Source organism: Sphaerodactylus townsendi, linkage group LG02, assembly GCF_021028975.2.
Source record: "Sphaerodactylus townsendi isolate TG3544 linkage group LG02, MPM_Stown_v2.3, whole genome shotgun sequence".
Lineage (NCBI taxonomy): Eukaryota > Metazoa > Chordata > Lepidosauria > Squamata > Sphaerodactylidae > Sphaerodactylus > Sphaerodactylus townsendi.
Genome location: NC_059426.1, coordinates 117,210,904 through 117,231,850, shown reverse-complemented (window position 1 = coordinate 117,231,850; position 20,947 = coordinate 117,210,904). Strand labels below are relative to the sequence as shown.

Here is a 20,947-nt window from a genome sequence, read left to right as displayed (position 1 = left end):
TCCACATCCAGCATGAAACTTGCATATATGAAATTCCACTCTCACATATATTATTTTTTGTTGCTGGAATAGTCCATTTTCTTCATAGAAGCCCTAAATCTGTGTGACAGTTGGAGAGGCTGGTCCACAATTATGCTCAAATAATCACCATATTTTAGGATGATAGGACTTAAAATTTGAACTAGGGAGTACCTAAAACTGAACCAGTTAATGGGCATTTAACATATGATTTTGTTTGGAAATTTGCCTTTTTCCTTTGAGTGGTTTCAGACAGTGCCTTAATCCATTCATTACTCAGGAATGAGTCCGTGCTATCCCATGCACAGAGAAAGAAAAGTAGAGTGAGGCTGTTAGCAACTAGCAGTCAACCATAAACCAGACATTTATTTCTTATGTTACTTTAAGACTTCATCAGTTTTGACATAAGTGGCCAAGAACGAACTGGAAGGACAAGAAAAGATCTCTACTAATGATGTAGATTCCTGCTCTTAATAAGTGGATTGTTTAAATCAATGTTTGGACCATAATACCTAGGCAATTGTTGGCAAGTGGAAAGCTTGGCAAGTGCCTGCTTCATTAGAGTCAGAAACAAACCCTCATAATGGATTCAAAAATGGGTGTGAGCTAATCATACACAGGGCAAACTCCATTCCCAGATTCACTGCAGAGCTCAGTTGCTTAGGGAATATTGAACAAGACAACTGCACATCAGCACATTAATGATGCTTAACTTCAAAGAACCAGAAAATCCATCCAGACCCCTTGCATCAGTGACATGCACAGCAATTTTAAGGAAGAACAACAAAATGGAACTCTAGAAGGATTTTTCACTGACAGTAAAGAATTACCGGGACAAAATATCATCACTCAACAGAAGTCTCATGAACCCTTGTAAAGGTCTGCAGTTATGTTATCATTACCTCACAGCATACTTTTATTTATTTATTTATTTAATATGTATACCCTGCCCTACGCACAAAGGGCTCAGGGTGGCTTACAATGGCATAAAGCCTAATCATACATAAAAAATCATTTAAAAATCTATAAATAACGATCAATAAAAACAAATCATAAAACCATTTAAAACAATCCAGCTAAAAACCCCAGATTGCGAGATATATTGTTTCTCCCACAGGAGGCTCAGGGGAGATATCGTAATTGGGAAACATCCAGCTGGTTTGATGGAAAGGCTTGGCGGAACAGCTCCGTTTTACAGGCCCTGCAGAATTGGGTCCAGTTATTCAGGGCCCTGATGTTACTCAGCAGCATGTTCCACCAGCCCAGCGCTGTAAAGGCCCTGGCCCTTGTTACAGCCAGACGGAGATCCCTCAGGCCCAGGTGGGAAGGACTGCAACTCCCTCTGGCTGCAGACTCCAGCTCACCAGGTGCTGCTCTCAGTTCTTCTGGTGGTACAAGGCAGAGTGGTCTGGCAGGCAGGCTGGCTGGCTCCACTGCAGGCAGGACTGACAGACTTTATCAAAGCCCATCAAATTATCTAGTAAGGTGAGAGGGGATAATCTCCCCTCTCCATCTGTTAGAAGAAATGATCAACCATACCACTAGCACCATTACAATATCATAGACACAATGTGAAAGGGCCAAGAAAGCATCACAATCTAGATCACAGGTGTCAAACTCGTGGCCCTCCAGATGCTATGAACTACAGTTCCCATCATCCTCTGCCAGCATGATGCTTGATGGTGGGAACTGTAGTCCATAACGTCTGGAGGGCCACAAGTTCGACACCTATGATCTAGACAAAATTAAAATAGAAATCAATTAGTACTGTTAATTGTTGGAAATCAACATTCTTCTCAAGCAAGTTCATCTGCTTAATATCTGATACTACTAGACATCTGTGAGTCTATTTAAGTGACACATGCTTCTTTAAATCACAACAGTGAAATTGTACTCAACCAGTTCATTAATTTAATAAAAAATCTGAACTTGTTCTACTATTATTCTACTATTAAGTAGTGCCTTTATCTCAAACTTTGTCAACAATAACCAGCATATCTACAAGACCTCCTCTTCCAATATGTCCTCCAGAGAGCATTGTGTTCTGCCAATAACAACTTGCTGGTGATCCTTGGCCCCAAAAGTTTCTGACTGTCCTCAACTAGTGTCAGGACTTTCCCGGCCTTGGCTTTGGCCTGGTAGAATGCTGTGTCAAATCAGACTAGGGCCCTGTGAGACCCATCTCAGAGCCTGCAAGATGGAGACGTTTTGCCAGGCCTATAATTGAGGGCAGAAACGAGATTGAGTTCATCTGACTGGTCTCTCTCTCATTCTCTCTCTCTTTCCCCCCCCTTCCCTCTCCAGATCTCCTCCTATTTTGCTAATGTGACTCTATGGCTATTTGTTAATTATGGGTTTGGGGAACTGTCTTGTATTACTCCACCCTTGGTTGGGTTGAAACTCCTTAGGATTTTTAAATGTGAATTTTATTATATGTCATAACTTACTGTATTTGTAATTCTATTGTACATTGAAAGATGCTCTGAACCTGGTATGGTGGGGGAGACCGGGATAAAAAAATCAATCAAATAAATATCACCAATGGGTATGGCTATTTCTATTCCCCTCTAGAATAGAAATGAGCAGAGAGCTCTATTAATCTCATGATGATCTCTGGTTGCATAGGTAGCTGAACCTACATGGGCACAGCACTACATATTTAAATATTTGTACTATAGTTAATATTCTGATTGTTCTACCTTTCTTGAAACTATATTGAAATGAAATAAAGTAATTCTATCAAGTAAAGACCCTTTAAGATTACTATGCTTCATATCCAACATTAAGGTTAGTAATATCAACTGCAGATGGTTCTTCCAACACAGAAATCTAATCTGCCTCCAAACCCAATCACATCTACAAAACATCTTGCTGCAAATTATTATTTTGCCAATGGTATCAGTTTTACAGATATGAATGGGGACATAAATAATTCAGATGTTATTAAGTTTAATGCCAGGTCTAGATAAAAGCAAATTTAATATGTTCCAGTTGTCAGAGTACGGAAATGTACAGTTATTGAACATCCAGGCAAACAAATTAATGCAGTTAGAACTTAAATTGGCAAATATAAATCATCTTCAGCATTACAGCAGTTTCAGATTAGGCCTTTATGACTTAAGATAGTTGTTTGAACTATAGCAGCTATTCTTAAGAATACATGCATTCACAATCTGCTTTCTTTAGTACTACATTCTTAAATAAATTTAGTTTGAGACAGGAAACAGAATATATACCTTCAATTAACTTAGAAATCAACCATAAAAATATAACTTGCAAGATATATACATTACTAAAGATGTAATGTTCCAGAAAAAACATGATAAAAATGGGAGGTCTGGGTTTTTTTTCCTTGAGACCCTTTCCTCCATTTTTATTGATGGAAAAACTGGAAATTTGGGGGAGTACTGAAAAAAACTCCTGTGAAATATTCTCTCTTTTAAAATGAATGTTTTTAAAGACCAGGTGGGCATGCTATAGACATATACAGCTCTTAAATCCAAGATGCATTTCTGCACCTAGAGGAGACCTAATCTTCATGAGGGGAGCATGCAGGGCTTTCCAGTGGCGTTGTGTCCATGGGGTGGGGGGCGACGCTCCAGGCGAAGCCGCAGCGGAGGCATGGCTGACCATGGAGGGGGCGTTCTGGGGGCTTTTCGGGGCAGGGGGCACTGTGGCAGGAGCGCAGGGTGCACGCACGCCCCGGGTGCAGTTTCCCCTTGCTCTGCCTCTGGGACTTTCATTGCTTCTCAACAGTTGTATGCCTTATGTTGTCTTTTTTAATTGACATCATAGACCTTTTCACCTCCCTCAAACTTTTGTGACATGTTTACCCACAGACTGAGTAAAAAGGTTAGAAGGGTATGGGGTAGAAACTACACCATAGCTTCATAGGAAAAAAAACAGTGTTGCACACATCTGTAACTGTTGGTCATCTATTGGTACTAGGCAGGCCGACCATAGAGGATTTTCCAAAGCTTTTTGTAGAAGTTGGCTGTGGGGGTTTTCCAGGTCGTGTGACCATGAACTGGTACTTTTTGCTCCTAAAACTTAGCCTGCATCTGTGGCTGGCATTTTCAGATGCTTGGTACAGTGTGGAGCGATTGTGTGGTGAGTTATATGTTTTCACCACCTCACAGAAGGGTGAAGCACATTCGCATGTGCCTGGATGGAGTTCATTTTCAGTTGCAGTTGGAATTACATTCACAATTGCATTTACATTTGAAATCATATTTGCATTTATGTTTGCACTTGTAAGTATTCCTGCAATTGCATGAGCTTGGGTGGAGTTTATTTGTAGTTGTCTTTGAATATCTCTGGTTTTTAATTTTGTTATTTTCAAGTACTAATAGCCAGGTTTTGTTGATTTTCAGATTCTCTTAACTTTTGTTGAAACTATCCCAGTGTTTGTAGATTTCAATGGCTTCCCTGTGTGGGCTGATATAGTAGCTGTCGGAGTTATCAAGGATTTCTGTGCCTTCAAATACAACCCTATGTCCAGCTATGTTTAGCTACTGCTGATTTCTCAGGTTGGATTAACCAGCAGTGGCTTTCATGTTCTTTAATTCTTGTCAGAATGCTATGTTTTGTAGTCCCTATATATGCTTGTCAACAGATGCATGGTATGCAATAGACTCCTGGAGAGGTAAATATATCTCTTTTGCCTTTTGCTGACCATAGAATTTGTTGTATTTTTCTGGTGGGTTTGAAGACTGTTTCTTGTTTTTCCATCAGTTTTCCCATTCAATTGGTGAACCCCTTAATGTACAGTAGAAATACCTTCCCTGTGAGGGGCTGTTTTTCCTCAGTCCTACATATTCCTCTTTGTTTTATACTTCTTTTGATTTTTGTTGTGGAGTAGCCATTTGCTTGCAGATCACAGTCTAAGTCCGTGGTGGCGAACCTTTGGCACTCCAGATGTTATGGACTACAATTCCCATCAGCCTCTGCCAGCATGGCCAATTGTAGGGGCAGATGGGAATTGTAGTCCATAACATCTGGAGTGCCAAAGGCTCGCCACCACTGGTCTAAGTGATTCAGTTCATCAGTAAGAAAGAAAGATTCACAAATGATACATGAAACACGGAATGCTCCCCCCTCCCCTCCATCTCACACCAGCATTTTCATGCCCAAATGAGCATGTGATGAGGATGGGGAGAGCACTCATCCCTCAGTTCTCCCTTCACTGCCATGGAGAGATCATGAGGTCTGAAGCAAGACAAACCACAGCAGGGAAAATAGGGAGGGATGAATGGCCGGCCAGAAGACCACTCAGTGAACAACAGTTACAGGTAAGTGCAACACTGCAATACATTTGTTAATCTTAAATGCCAGCAGCCTGTCTCTTTTGATACAAAAGATAAACTTGGCTACCCTTTTGAACTTCAAGTATGATGAAATAAACTTTTAACTAATTAACTCTACACTAATTCTATATTTATAAATAAAATTAGTCAGTATACAACTAGAGTGTTCCCCAATCCTTTCTGCTGAAAAAAAAATAAATATGAAGCAATATCATTTATAGAATGGAGGCATAGATCTTGTGCTATATGGGGCAAATCTGCATAAAGCAGAAGGTTTCTGCCTGAAAACCATTCATTTCACATGTGCAAGAATAAGATATGCAGGCACAAAGTGTAGATCACTTCTTATGGATTTATGTATCAAATTACTGTTAGCAGTGACATATATTTATCTCTCTGCCACAGAAAAATGTTTTAAAAGACAAGTATTTCAGTACTCTATTTTACTCAACTTACATTTTTTAAAAATAAAGAGACATTCACGTATAACAGTTATTAGTACCTTTCATGATCACCCAAGTCACTCAAAAGCTCATCAACATGCCTTTGGAATTCACTTTTTTCCAGATTTTTTAATTTCTTCAGTTCACTCTGGAGAAAAAACCACAGCTCCTTGGCTCCATTTTCAATCCTCCTCCTCAATATTTCATGGTCTTTTCCTAAGCCTACTAACAGAATAGAAATGAAAATCGTCAACACAGATTTCCAGTTTACAGAACCCACATTTGTGGAATGGTGTTGCCACTCTATTCAAGAAAATACTCATATACCAACCATCTCCTGTCTGCCGTTTATAGCTTTCTATCTGTTCTTTGGCCTTTATTAGTTGTTCTTCTAAAGCATGTACTCTTCCTGCAGCTGGGCCCTGATCAACAGGACCCTCTGGTATCCTACAGGGACAGTAAAGAATGCAATAAATTAATTTGTATACAACATATTAATTGCTTTATCAAAGTATATATGATAAGCAAAAAACCACCATAATGTGCAAGTCATTACATGGTATAGCAATTTCCAAAGTAAATGCCAATAGGGAAATGGCCAATGTATCCAGCATTACAAATTGTTCAGAAATATTCAGCACCGTATAGTTAAATAGGTCACTTACCTGTGTCTTTTCTTCCAAAAGTGGTCATCTGTGCATTCACACTGATAGGCTTTTACAACAGTGTAGTGTAATACATTCAGAAATTTTTAGTTATTATTTAGCTATGAAAATCTCCTTTCACCAGCAAAATCTCTGACTGAGCCTGCCTCAAGTGGAAGACCTGTGAATTTACTTTTTGTCTGCTGCAGCAGAAGCAATGCTACGGAACTTCGCTGTGGATTTTTGCTTTAGCAAAAAACAAATGTGTTGCTCTGTGCAGATGAAAAGCCTCTCAAATGTGACATAGAGGGACTGTTAAGCAGTACTATGTATTTATCCCAGAAAACATAACAACTATAGCCGTGGTGGCGAACCTTTGGCACTCCAGATATTATGGACTACAATTCCCATCAGCCCCTGCCAGCATGGCCAATTAACCATGCTGGCAGGGGCTGATGGGAATTGTAGTCCATAACATCTGGAGTGCCAAAGGTTCGCCACCACTGAACTACAGTCTTAAGCCTGAATCCAAAGGACAAAGAACAGAAAGCAAATAACTACTGCAGACTTAAGTACAGATAATACTAAGAAACTAAACAATGGAATAACTAGTAGTCAGTCATATACAACAAATATGTGTATATGCAGCAGGGGTGGGAAGAAGAGAAGCACTGCTTTCTTGTGAAAGGTCCCACCAGAACTAACTTGTCCAAAGAAAAACACTGAATTGAAAAGGGTAGATAGGTATCAAAGCAGAAGAAGATACATGGATTCTAGTCTTTTTAAAATAAAAACATAAAAAAATGAAAATTGATATTTCCAGAATTGTTACCCATGTAATACAGCCCCACTATCTCTATGCAGGTCCCCTGACTTATAATACTGAAGAAAGTTGTTCTATGGTAAGCAAGTATCTCAAATGAAGTCAAAATGCAAGTTGGAAGTACCCCAGCATCACATAATGTTCTTGAGCAACCCAGTAATTCATAATTGGTTGTATCCAAAGATCTATTATGCAAGCAGAAGGGCACTTCCAATTGCGCATGATTTGATCATCCCATGCTACCAATGCAAGCTCCCCCACCATATCCTGGGCATTTCCCCAGGTCCCATAAGCCATATTTTGGGAAGACCAAGACACAATTTTCTGCTCATGTCTCTTAAAATCCTAATAAATAATAACCATATGTTACTAGCTGAGGTTTATAGAGGCAATTCTCTATTGTGAAACCTAAAGATTACAGTTAGTCTATTTAATTTAAAAAGTTCTGAATATTAGCAAAAAGATTGCTTTCACTACTATTTCAATAACTGCCATTTTGCAGAGTTTATCACTAACTAGAAAGGATTACTACAAAAGGCAATATGTGGTAATCCATTAGGATTAAATGAAAGATTCACTGGCATTACTGTGGTGATTGGGGTAGACCGGCACAGCAATCGGAGACAGGAGTGTGCTCACTTGACCAATCTCCATCTCATCCAAAGAGCTGTAGATGAGAAGACTCTTGGTTGCACATATTGGATGAGATGACTCTTGGTTGCACATGTTGTATAATGCCGGCCTAAATAAGCAATACGCCCTTTAATTTATTATGTGTTCATGGCAGAGTATATTAACTTACTTACCTGACTAAAACTTGGCTGGACGACTTAAAACCTGTTCTCAGTTGGAGACTGCTAGGTATGCAGTCATTTATCAACATTAAATTAAGTGGGAGTGTGAAGGGAAACAGCTATAGTCTATTTCTCTTTCCGCAGATTTCCAGAGCAGTCAGAAGCCAGCTTTCATTGTATTTATAAGATGCAGGTTAAGATGCTTTCTAGCACATGCCAAGAGAAGTTGCCTCAGGACTAATATTGAACTGTTCTGAGGAACTTCAATATTTTTGCTGAGGTTGCTTTTTCTGGCCAGACAACTCAGGACTTCACAGTTGCCACAACAACATGGGACCTGCACTAGTTATACCGAGGTCAATCCATGAGAATGTTTAGATCATCTGCTTCCAACATTAACGGATCCAATTGGCTTACAGGATGCTCTCCGAGAGTTCAGGAAATTCAGGAAGCATTGGTCATCAGATTGGAAGCAGAAGTTCCCAACCTGGGGTATGCAGATCCCCAGCGGCATGCACTAGACTGGGAGTATGCGAAAAAAATTACATAATAGGTTCGCTAATATGGGGGGATAATTTTAAGAAAATGGGTTGTCAAGAGGTTGGGAACCACTGTTCTAGAAATAGGCTGTACAACTCAAGCACAGAACTACAAGAAACCAGCAAACACAGTGGAACCTTGGTTTTCATTGCCTTCGGTTTTCATCGGTTTCGGTTTTCATCGATTTTTTCAGTGAAAAATTTGTCTCGGTTTTTATCGATTTGCAGTAAGGTGAAGGGGTTTGTGGAGAAAAATCACCCGGACAAAGCTGTTGCATGCCATGTCTGCAACTTGTTTAATGACAATGTCTTTTCCCATTTCAGACAAATCTTAAAGAGGTGTCAGAAACAGACCTCTTTGGACAGTTTTCTGGTGCGACATTGGTCCACTGACTCTGAAGCTGGTCCTAGTGTTATTATTTGTTACTGTTTTCAGCCTTAAACACTATGTTTATTCACCAAAAAAATTGGTTTTGGTATGTTTTTTGGAGTTCCTAGAACGGATTAATTGAATTTACATTGATTCCTATGGAAAAGTTTGCCTCAGTTTTCATCAGTTTCGGTTTTCATCAATTCTTTTTGGATGGATTACCAACTAAAACCGAGGTTCCACTGTATAACTTTTTTCTCTCTGCCAGTTTTGCACGAGTTCAAGAGCATTCAGGATTATTATTCAAGGTAATTCATAACTTTTTATGCCAACACACTGAAATCAAATTGACGCTCTAGAGCAGTGGTGGCGAACCTTTGGCACTCCAGATGTTATGGACTACAATTCCCATCAGCCCCTGCCAGCATGGCCAGTTGGTCATACTGGCAGGGGCTGATGGGCATTGTAGTCCATAACATCTGGAGTGCCAAAGGTTCGCCACCACGGCTCTAGAGAGGGGTGCCCAAACTTTTTGAGACTGTGCACATTTGGAATTCAGGCACCATGAGTTGGCCACAGTCACAAAATGTCTTTCAAAAGAGGCAGAGTTAACCATAAAATATCATGGAATGAGTTTGTGCATAACTAATAGTCACTCTTCAACATTTCAGGTAGAAGCTCTACTGAATAGGATGCCTTTTTAAAATAAACATAATTTAAAAACATTTTCTTGTATACATACAGCTTATCTTCAGTTATGCAGTGAAGACCCTTGTGCTGTGGTGACATCTGCTGACAAAGCTTTTTAATCTGCTCAGCCAATCAAATCTCCAGCAGCAACTCAGAAATCCTGCTGGGCAAAAACCACATCCAGTCCCACATCTGGCCTCACTTCAGCCATGGGTGGTATTAAATCTCTCAGTTTACCCCAGTTGCAGTATGGGAATAAACACTACTTTACAAAGTTGTTCCTCTGGTTAGCAACATAAAGCATGTCAAGAACTCTGAATATTGTTAAATGCTGTGTAATACATATGATGTATTGCTCCCAGCTAAATGGATCTTACAAATTCAGTTCTGCCTCACAAAATTCAAGAATAAAGTTCTTATTCCTTAATGTGCTACAAGACTCCTCTATCCTAGCTGAGCAGACCAGTATGGCTACCCCTCTAGAACCTACTTTTATTCATTTTTATTGTGTTGTAATGTATGACATTTGCATTATCCACTGTTTGTGACGTTTATTGTGAAGCTCTATATGCATTTATAATATTCATTATATTATTCTGTATGGCCAGTTTATTGCATATGCACTATGAGCATTTCTGACATTTATGTTTTGTGTTTTTATTCATTAGATATTTAATGTCTCACCACATATTTGCTATATAATGTATATTTCAAACATTCATGGATATTTACAATAAAAGCAACTTCAGTAAAGGATTAATTATTTAATTATTTTTAGAATGCAATAAAAGTGTGCTATTATTTAAAATTCATACAGGCCTGAAATTAAACACAAGTATGTTACCATCTAAAGTCTATTCCTAGAAAACGGACCATTGGTACTTACCCTGAAGGGGCCTTCTCTTGTAGGCAGGAGACCTTCTCGGTGGGTGATTTCCACCCCCTCTCAGGGAGGCAGGTCCAAAAACATCACTTCCTGTTCAGGCTAGGACTCACTCTACTTTCCCAGTAAACTCCTGACTGAGCAGTGTTAATAACCAGTATAAACAGATAAAAGAACAGGAAGGAGAAAACTTAACAACATTCAACTGTAACAGTAAAACTGAGAACTTCTAATGTTGGCACAGAAGCCAGTAGCAGAAAAGGGAAAGGTTTCTTGACCTAAATGTGTTGAAATCATTTCGGATGCTAGCGACATCCTGGGAGGGACGAGAAGGTCTCCTGCCTACAAGAGAAGGCCCCTTCAGGGTAAGTACCAATGGTCCATTCTCTTGGAGGTGGAGACCTTCTCGGTGGGACCTCCCCAAGCAGTGTCCCCAAATCTGGGTGGGCTATCGCTAAGCGTCCAGTATGTTTTTAAGAACTCTGCGACCGAAGATGGTCTCAGCAGCACTCCATGATTGCAGCTTGTAGTGCCTAACGAACGATGATGGGCTGACCCAGATGGCTGCTCTGCAGATCTGTTCGAGAGACGCCTTGTTGCGGAATGCTGCATTGGTTGCCGCACTTCTGGTGGAGTGGGCAGTGATGCCCCCGGGAACTGGAAGGTTAAGGGCTTTGTGGGCTTCCACAACGCATGTCCTAATGGATGAGCTAATAGCCGCAGACGACATCTGATGTCCCAGTTTGGGAGATGAAACGTTAATAAAGAGTGATTGTGTTTGTCTGATGTCGGCTGTCTGTAGAATGAAGGCCTTGAGAGACCTGCGCACATCTAATGTGTGCCACGTACGTACCCGTGGGTGCGTCGGCTTGGGACAGAAGTTGGGTAAAACAATGTCTTGTTGGAGATGAAAGGCGGACGCTGCCTTGGGTCTGAAGGTAGGGTCCGGTGATAGGACTACCCTGTCCTGATGAAAAACGCAAAGATTGGGATTCACTGAAAGAGCACTAAGGTCTGAGACTCTACGGGCTGAGGTGATAGCCACTAGGAAGATGGTCTTCATGCGAAGCCATTGAAGGTGAATTGATTGTCAAATACAAATACAAATACAATACCTTTAATGGCATATAAAAAGTGGTAAAATGCAAATTATGTTAAAACCAATTGACTAAAATTTACACAAAGGTTTCACCCTTGATCCAAGTGCCTTTGTTAAAAACCTGGCAACTGATTCAGTAGTGTGGGGATGATGGTCACTAAGCAAGTATGAAACTATTTCCTTGTCTGATCTCACTGAAAATTTCTTCAAGATGGCCTCGAGAAAAAGCAACCGATAGACTGCCAAATCTTTACAATGAAGGAGCACGTGTTCAGTTGTTTCGGGTAGGCCCGCTGCGCAGGAACAAGTCCTGTTCTCCTGTGGGATGCCATGATATCTGCCTCTTGTTTGGGCAGTCGGTAGCACATTAAGCCGAGCAAGCATAAAATATCTACAGAGATGTGGATTGATTAAATTACTCAGATATTTAGCCATAAAACCGGCAATGGTGGTGAAATGCCATAAAATGTGGGAGAACAAGTTCTGCAGGCTCCAGCTGTGAGAAGCTGCCCTTCAATGTCAAAGAGTGCGTTGTTTCAAAACTCCGAGAGAAGCCTGTCTTTCGTCCATCAGTAGGAGTTGGTCAAAAGATACACCTATGTTGTTTATTTGATTGATAATTTTGGTGTGCCAGGTGGAGTGGAAGTGGTAAGCAACAGGAGATATGTCAGACTGCCCGGGAGGTATCTACAAATGAAGGCGAAGCCAGTATTTAAACAAAGAAAGCCAAACCAGGGAAAAAAATGCGTCTTGGCTCCGGTTTCTAAACAAAGAACTTGAGTGCGTGACTGAGTTGGGAGAGACCCAATAAGCGGCAGAAAAACAAAGATTGAACACTCTCTAATTTCTCAGCGGTTTTGCTCCCCAGATTGGAGCTCCGTAAAGTAATTGTGGCAGTAGTTTTAACTGAAAAACTTCCATTCGCGGCAGGAAAAAAATTGACTGCGCCTCTGGTGTGAAAAAGTCTGGATATTGCCAACACTTTGGTTTTACTTGTATTGAGAGTCTGGTGGATATGAGAGGTCCAGGTTAAGGAATGGTGGAAGGTGATTCCTAAATATCTCTATGAATGGACCTGTTCAATCAATGTACCGTTTATTTTCCACGATGCTGAGTTTTTTTTGAATTCGAAAAAATCAGCACTTTGGATTTGTTGTGAATGTCGACAGGGCACTGTTTGTGCAGTACGTCACAAAGGCTTGAAGTGAGTCTTTGCAGGCCCACCTTGGACGAGACAGTAACACAGTGTCGTCTGCATAGAGCAGTGCACATGTGGGTCTTTGTCCCCAAAATGGGTGCGTGACTTTCAGTCTGAGATAAATGAGGAGCAAGGTGCGTTTAAATAAAAGATTGAACAGGAGAGGAGCAAGAATACAACCCTGCTTGACTCCCTTGTTAGAAACTATAGGTGAAGTTAGGTGACCAGCACGATCTATGAACTTGACAGGTAGTTGAGGAATACAACTGGCGAATAAGAAACAGTAATCTCTGGTCTATTCCCAGCTGTCAATTTTTCCCACAGCTGATTCCTGGGGATAGAGTCAAATCGCATTTCAGATCTAGGAAAGCCGCCATGAGTTTCCCACCCTTGGGGTGGCAATATTTCTCCGCCAAATGATTTAAAACCAGACAATGGTCAAGGGTGGATTTACCTGTGGCATATCCTATCTGTTCGGGCCTAGCACTAAAGAGGACCAGGCAGTGAGGGCGTATCATAAGGTACCTTGCGTAAAAGCTTACTAGCCACTGAAAGCAAGCTTATGGTGATAGTTAAGATGGATTTGATGGATCACCTTTTTTATGTAGAGGTACAATGATAGCTTCAGTCCAATACTTAGGGATACAGCCACTGTTATTAATTTTGGTAAACAGGGTAGCCAAAATAGGGGCCCAGAACTCCGGGAATCTTCTAAAGAGTTCAGGTGGCAGGCCATCAGGGCCTGGCGCTTTCCCTTGTTTTAGGTTAGATATAAGGGTGACCACCTCATCGCAGCTGACAGGAGGCCATTCTGGTAAATGTTTTGCTGCTCCAGTTGCACATGGAATATCCAAAAGTTCTGGATTGCAGAAAATGGCTGTAAAATGTGTCCTCCATGCTTCCACTGAAATCTGAGAACTGATGGTTGTATAGGGCTCGCCGGCACTTGAATTAATTATGCGCCAAAAGCTTTTGCTGTCTCTGGAGTTAAAGGCTTGATGGAGATTGTTCCAAATCTTTGTAAGATGTAATTTCTTTTTGGTCTTTAAAAGATCATGATAGGACTTTCTAGCTGCGAGGTACTCTTTTGATAGCGACACTTTTCCTCTAAGTTCACAATGATGAATTAACTTCCGGAGTTGGGACTTGCTGCTCATACATTCTCCATCAAACCAGGTGGAAGGATTCACGTGAATTGATTGTACCGGCTCGAAAGGTGAGGCAGTGAGGGCTGCCAGGACTGTATGTAGTCGCCATGAGGGAAACCTGTAATTGGTTGGTGGTGGTTGTTGTTGAACACCCTTGATGAATCGTAGGACATCTGGGTGCTGTGATGGGCTCAAGCCCCGGAACGTGGGACACACAGTTGACAAAGCCGCGACCTGAAGTCTAAGAGTGTTACTTCTAAGGCCTTTTTGGTAGCTGTCTTGTAGGAAGTCCTGGATAGATGCCACTGATGGAGTACTGGGATCTAGCTGACGTGCTCTGGACCATACTACGAAGGATCGCCAGGTTGAATTATAGAGTCTAACTGTGGAGGGGCGCTGGGATTCCAGCATGGTGTTGATTACTCCTGCTGAGTAGCCCTTGCGTACTAGAAGTCGCCGCTCACAAGCCAGGTGGACAGAAACAGCCAGCCGGGTTCCGGATGACGAAGGGGCCCCTGCAGAAGAAGGTCTGGGCATGCTGGCTGTCGGAACGGAGGGGAGGTCGCCATCTCTGTTATTGCTGAAAACCATGGTCTCCTTGGCCAGAAGGGGGCCACTAGAATGACCTCTGCCTTTTCTGCTCTGATCCGTCTTATAAGTTTCGGAATCACCGGTGTTGGTGGAAACGCGTAGAGGTCTTTTGGCCACGGTGCGATCAGAGCATCCACTTCCTGAGCCTGGTGATGGAAGAACCTGGAGAAGAAGGTTGGAACTTGAGCATTCTCTGCCGTAGCTAAGAGGTCCACTCTCGGGATGCCGAACCGAAGGGTGATCTGATGGAACACCGATCTGTTGAGTGACCATTCGGCAGGGGAGACCATCTTTCGGCTCAGCCAATTGGCATTTAGGTTGAGTTTCCCCTTGATGTGTTCTGCCTGCAGGCTCAGAATGTTTTCCTCTGCCCAGTTGAAGATCTTTTTGGTTTCTTTGAGTAGTCTGGATGAGCGGGATCCGCCCTGATGATTCAGGTAGGTTTTGGCCGCCACATTGTCTGTCCTGACGAGGACGTGTTTGTTCTTCACTGTCACGCTGATGTGTTGTAGAGCCAGAAATATGGCGCGCAACTCGAGCAGGTTGATTGGGAGAGAGGATGTTGATTCGGACCACTTGCCCAGCACAAAGTTCTCTCCCAAGGTCGCTCCCTAGCCTTGGAGACTTGCGTCCGTGAATATCAGAAACAAGGTCTTGTTCGTATAGATTTTGCCCTGTGACGGGTGGGCTTTGACTGTCCACCACCGGAGGTCTGTCTTGAGAGACTGGGGAATGTTTATGGATCTGTCTTGTATCTGAAGGATGTCCCATTGATACGGGCGCAGATGAAGTTGAAGACTCCTGGAGTGGAACCTGCTCCACTGGATCATGTCGAAGGTGGCTGTCATGACCCCGAGTACCTTAGAGGGAAACAGGAGTGAGGCGACCCTGCACTTGAAGATCATCATCACCATGTGGATGATTTTGACAATCTTGTCCTCTGGGACAAAGAGGGAGTTTCGAGTTGTGTCTATACATGCCCCCAGGTGAATCAACTGTTGGGTTGGATGTAGGTGGCTCTTCTCTTGGTTGATGAGGAAGCCGTGGTCCTGGAGGACCTGCATGGTCAGGTTCAGGTCTCGAAGGGCTGTCTGCGATGACTTGGATCGAATCAGAATGTCGTCCAGGTAAGGGTGTATGTGTACTCCCTGTTGACGCAGTAGAGTTATGGGTCCCAATAGTAGCTTCGAGAAAACTCTCAGTGCTGTGGCCAACCCGAATGGTAACGCTCGGAACTGGAAGTGTTGGTCCCCTATGCAGAATCGGAGGAACCTGCAATGAGATGGGCGAATGGGGACGTGTAGGTAGGCCTCGGTGAGGTCCAGGGAGGTAAGGAAGTCTCCTGGTTGCAATGCTTCTGTGATGGACCTCAGGGATTCCATTTTGAACTTTTTTAGATGGATGAATCGGTTCACTGACCGTAGGTTGAGAATGGCCCGGCAGTCCCCGTTTTTCTTGGGGACCGTAAAAAAGTGTGAATAGTGACCTGAGCCCTTCTGCCAGGATGGAACTGGTTCTATGGCCTGTATGGCTAGTAGGTGTTTGACCGTTGCGAGGGTTCTGCTTGCCTTCTCTGGTCTGGAGCTGATTGGAGATTGAAGGAAGTTGGAGGGAGGTAGTTGAAGGAATTCTGTGGTGTACCCGAGTGTTACCACCTCCCGAGACCATGCATCGACGTGGTCTCCTCTCCACTGAGCCCGAAAGTTGAGAAGACGAGCACCCACTGGAGTGACATCGGAGTCAGGATCTAGGAGTGGGCTCATGTCTGGGATTCTTGTCGAACTTGTTCTGGGGTCTGAAGTTGCCTCTCCTACGAAAGGAGCCCCTGTTCGGCCAGGAAGGGGTACGACTGTCCTTGTGTGGGCGTTGGAAGAATTTTTGGGATCGAAAGTTATTTTTAGGCCACGAAGTGGACCCACTTGGGCGCATGTATTTGGGCATGGACTTTTTATGGTCCTTTGACTCTACTAGGATGTCATCGAGCTCCTTACCAAATAATCTACCCCCCTGGAAGGAATAGGCAGCGACAATGGATTTGGATTGGTTGTCGGCTTGCCAGGTCCTGAGCCAGGCGTTTCGTCTGGCTACCACGTTGGCAGCCATGGATCGAGATGATAAGGTCAGTGCGTCCAGGGTGGCATCGGAAATGAATGATGCCGCGATTCTGACCCTTTCCAGACCATCACGGACCCCCCGGACCTCGGGGAGGAGTAGTTCCATGATGTGTCCCAGCCACACTAGGATGGCTCGTGATACCGTGGACGCAGGGGCGATGGCCTTCATGGCCAGGGCCAAGGATTCATGAGATCGTCTGAGGGCTGCCTCAGACCTTTTGTCTAAGGGATCTTTAAGGTTGTCCTCTCCGTCTTTGGACACCAGGCCTGCAGATTGAATGGCCACAATGGGGGCATCTACCAGTGGGACCTTTAGGAGGTCCTCCACGAATTCTGGCACTGCATACAATTTGCAGGCATTGGCTAGCAGATGCTTGTTGGAGCTGGGAGTCTCCCACTCTTCTCTGATCTTTTTTATGAAAAATTCTGGGAGTGGAAGAATTGATTTGGATGGTTCATCCTGAGGGAAGAACGTTTTGCTGCCCTTGGGGCAGCCCTTGATATTGGAAGAGGTGGAAGGTTGATCAGTTTCCACTTCTTGCAGCTCTAGTGCCGCCACAGTTTTGGAGATCAGGAACTGGAGATCCTCTGGGTGAAACCATTTGTAAGACTGATCTGAGGAGGTCTCCATGACTTCCTCTGTGTCAGAAAAGCGCTCCAGGGTACCAGGATCAGGGCCTATGGCATGGAGGTCCTCTCCCCCTTCTGAGGGGGGAAGGAGCGCGCGCACCGGGGATCTAGGATAACCCTTAGCTTGCTCGTGGCTCAGGGAATCAAGAGCAGGTGCGTTGGAGGGAGGTGGAGTGCCAGTAACCCTGGATCCCCTGCCTCTTAAATAAGCCTCTATGTGATCCTCAATAGCCTTCTGAAAGGCAGAGGGAAACTCGTTTGGAGGCCATGCCTGTCCGTCTCTAGAGGGGGCAGTGCGGGATAGCTGTCTTTCCCCATCTGAGGAGCCCCCCTCCCTTCCATCGGATCGTTCTTGCCTGCGGGATGAAGGGACGGACAATATGCTTTCGCGTTGGGGCCGTGATGCCTGGATTCCTCCTGAGGCATGGGAGGAGGTGTGGGATGGTGCCGGGCCCGACGCCGTCTTCCCCTGCTTGGCCGGAGGTTCGTTTCGGCCGCAGTCGTCGTTGGCGCGCTTTTTCCCCGTCTGGGGCGCACCGCGGCTCGCCGCCTCAGCCGCCGCCTCCGATAAAGAAATGCTGGCCGCAGTAGACGCAGCGCTGCGGGAGGCGCGTTTGTTGCCGTCGGGGGGGTTCTTCTTCGAAAGGTCTCCCTGGAGGGAGAGAATTCCCGGTCCGCCATTTTGTTAGGCAGAGTGAGGGAAAAAAGGCGGGAAAGGAGGAGCAAGGGAATTAAAGAAAATCCCCAAGCCTCCTTGCACAAAGGCACAGGGAGAGATTAGGAAAGAGGAAAAAAAAGTCTAAGAAGGAGTCAAAGAAGAAGAAGGGAAGAGAATTTAGTAAAAGCTGAGGAGTCCACAGGATCCGTCCGCTCCCTGTTCAGGCAGGAAATAGAACTGGGAAAGTAGAGTGAGTCCTAGCCTGAACAGGAAGTGATGTTTTTGGACCTGCCTCCCTGAGAGGGGGTGGAAATCACCCACCGAGAAGGTCTCCGCCTCCAAGAGAAGAAGCTTTGTTAAAGTTATGTCAGTGCTATCTGGTACAGTAGTGGTTTGAATGCCAGACAAGAATCTTGAATGTTTGGATTCAAATATCACTGAGCCATGAAACTCACCAGGAGACCTTGTACCAATCACATTCTCTCAGCCTCGTCTACCTCAAAGGTTTGATGTAAAAAAAACTAAGGGAGAAACAATCAAGGATGCTACTCTAAGATCTCTGGAAGGTCGGTAGAATAAAAATGTACTAGACAGGCAGTCACTTTCCTCTATCAATTTGCATTCCTAATGAAATTGTGTATGTTCTCAGTGATAATTTACAACAGTTACTTCAAGACTCTAAATGCTAGTGTTCTGGATGGTTATAATTCCAGACTCCTGAAAACTAGAATGCACGTTGGAGGGAACAACATCTTAACTAGTTTTAACTGACCAGATCACCAGATACCTGTTCAGTACCAACCGTCAGCTCTGCCAGCTCAATCAGAACTTCAGTTGGCAAGTTAGGCCAAAAGCAAACGAACATGATATAAACCTGTTTATGGGTCCTAAAGCAAGGTCCAGAACAAAGTCAAAGGTAGATTCTAATTGCACTGGGAAACTACTGAAGTAGAAAGGGTCACGAGGATTATAAACACAAATTCAGAACTGATGAAGAACCACAAACCACAACAAAATCTGCCAATGATACCATCCACCCAGTCTCCCACATACATGTCTTGGACTGGGACAAAGATTGTATCTAAGGCAAACATATCCCAAACCAATACTCCTTCCACAGTAATGCCTGTGAAACTCACACACTCCATAGTGTTGGAGAAGGTTCCATTCAATGACATCGTGCATATATACAAAGCCTGGTTCGATATCTAACTCGCACCAAAACAACACACACAGAGAGAAATATCCAATATAAAAACCAAGCATAAACACATTTTCCTCCCTTAAGATAACCCATCTCCTCTCCAAAAACCACATCTCAAATACGATGCCAACTCTAACAGCCACTCTACCAAGCACATTCCCATCAAGAATAATCCCTCCTTATGCCAAAGTTCCATGCCAGAGGGACAAAGCCCTCTAGAGTAATCCACAAGTACCATCTCAGTGACAAAATCTAAACCACAGGGCTAAGGCTGCAATTCAAGACCAATCCTGCAGTGGCATTGGACCTCTCTCCCTCCCTCAGGTTTTAATAACCACTATGCAGTGATGCTCTCTGGGTGACCTTGGGCCAGTGACATGAGTGTACTCTAACCCACCTCTCAGGTTTGTTGGGTGGGATAAAATAGAGAAGGGAAAATAAACTGCTTTGGATCCCCATTGAGGAGAATGGTCCATTGGATACTTACCGTGAAAGGCCTTTCTACTGGTAGGCTAGGAGGACATCTTGTGTGGGTGTCTTCTCCACCTGTTGCAAGGAGGCAGGAAACTAATTTAAAAACTTCATGTCACTTCCTGTAGAGGTCTTGGAGGCCATTTTTACCTCAGTACCTTTTCTGGCATAGCAGTGCTCAAGGAGACCACAGGAGATCACAAGAGACAACAAACAACAGTATAACACGAACACTAAGGCTCACAGGAATCCCAAAAATGAACAGAAATAACAGCCAATGGAGACCGGTATCGGGGTCTCAAATCAAGAACCAGGAAGGGCCAAGATGTCCTCTTAGCCTACAAGTAGAAAGGCCCTTCACAATAAGTATCCAATGGACTGTTCTACTGAAGGCAAAGGACATCTTGTACGGGACTTCCCCAAGCAGTGTCCCAAATATGGGTGCATCTCATTAGCCCCCGATAATATTCTCCAAAACCCTTCTGCCGAAAGCTGACTCAGCAGAAGAAACTGAGTTGATTTTGTAGTGCCTAATACAAGTAGGCAGCGACAGCCAAGTGGCTGCCTTGCAGGTTTCCTCAACTAACGTGGCTGGTTGCGAAATGTTGCATTGGTTTCCACGCTGAGGGTGGAGTGTGTGGTGATGCCTGTTGGAATCGGTAGTCAGAAGCCTTGTAGGCTTCAATGATACTGGCTTTCAGAGTAGTGCTGATAGCGACTTTTTACATTTGAGCCCCTAGGTTACGTGGGTTAATGTTCATAAACGGGCTTTCTGTTTTGCGAATACCCTCAGTCCTGACAATAAATGCCTTGAGAGCTCAGCATACATCCAGATTGTGCCAGAGCTTTTCCTTTGGATGTGTTGGGTTAGGTAAAAGGAAACATTTCTTCATGCAATGTGTGATTGGTGTTTGGAATATGCTGCCACAGGAGGTGGTGATGGCCACTAACCTGGATAGCTTTAAAAGGGACTTGGACAGATTTATGGAGAAGTCGATCTCTGGCTACCAATCTTGATCCTCCTTGATCTGAGACTGCAAAGGCCTTAGCAGACCAGGTGCTCGGGAGCAGCAGCAGCAGCAGGCCATTGCTTTCACCTCCTGCATGTGAGCTCCCAAAGGCACCTGGTGGGCCACTGCAAGTAGCAGAGTGCTGGACTAGATGGACTCTGGTCTGATCCAGCAGGCTCTTTCTTATGTTCTTAAAGACACAGAACTTAGAGTTCACGGATAGAGCCGGCAGTTTGGATACTCTTCTCACTGATGTGATCGCGATTAAGAAGAGCACTTTCATCCTCACCCACCTCAGATGAACAGTTTGAATA

At 43.7% G+C, this 20,947-nt stretch overlaps 1 protein-coding gene across 2 annotated transcripts in view; it reads right to left on the bottom strand.

Moving 5' to 3' along the window:
* FUT8 (fucosyltransferase 8) overlaps positions 1-20,947 on the bottom strand; it is a 108,102-nt gene that overhangs the window by 57,222 nt on the left and 29,933 nt on the right. For both annotated transcript variants that reach the window (XM_048484399.1, XM_048484398.1), the window contains 2 exons: positions 6,099-6,214; positions 5,827-5,992 (listed from right to left, as the gene is read on the bottom strand). Coding sequence is in view for 1 of the 2 variants with exons in the window: in XM_048484398.1 (XP_048340355.1) it covers positions 5,827-5,992; positions 6,099-6,214 (282 nt within the window). In the remaining variant the exon portion in view is untranslated. The remainder of the gene's footprint in view (positions 1-5,826; positions 5,993-6,098; positions 6,215-20,947) is intronic.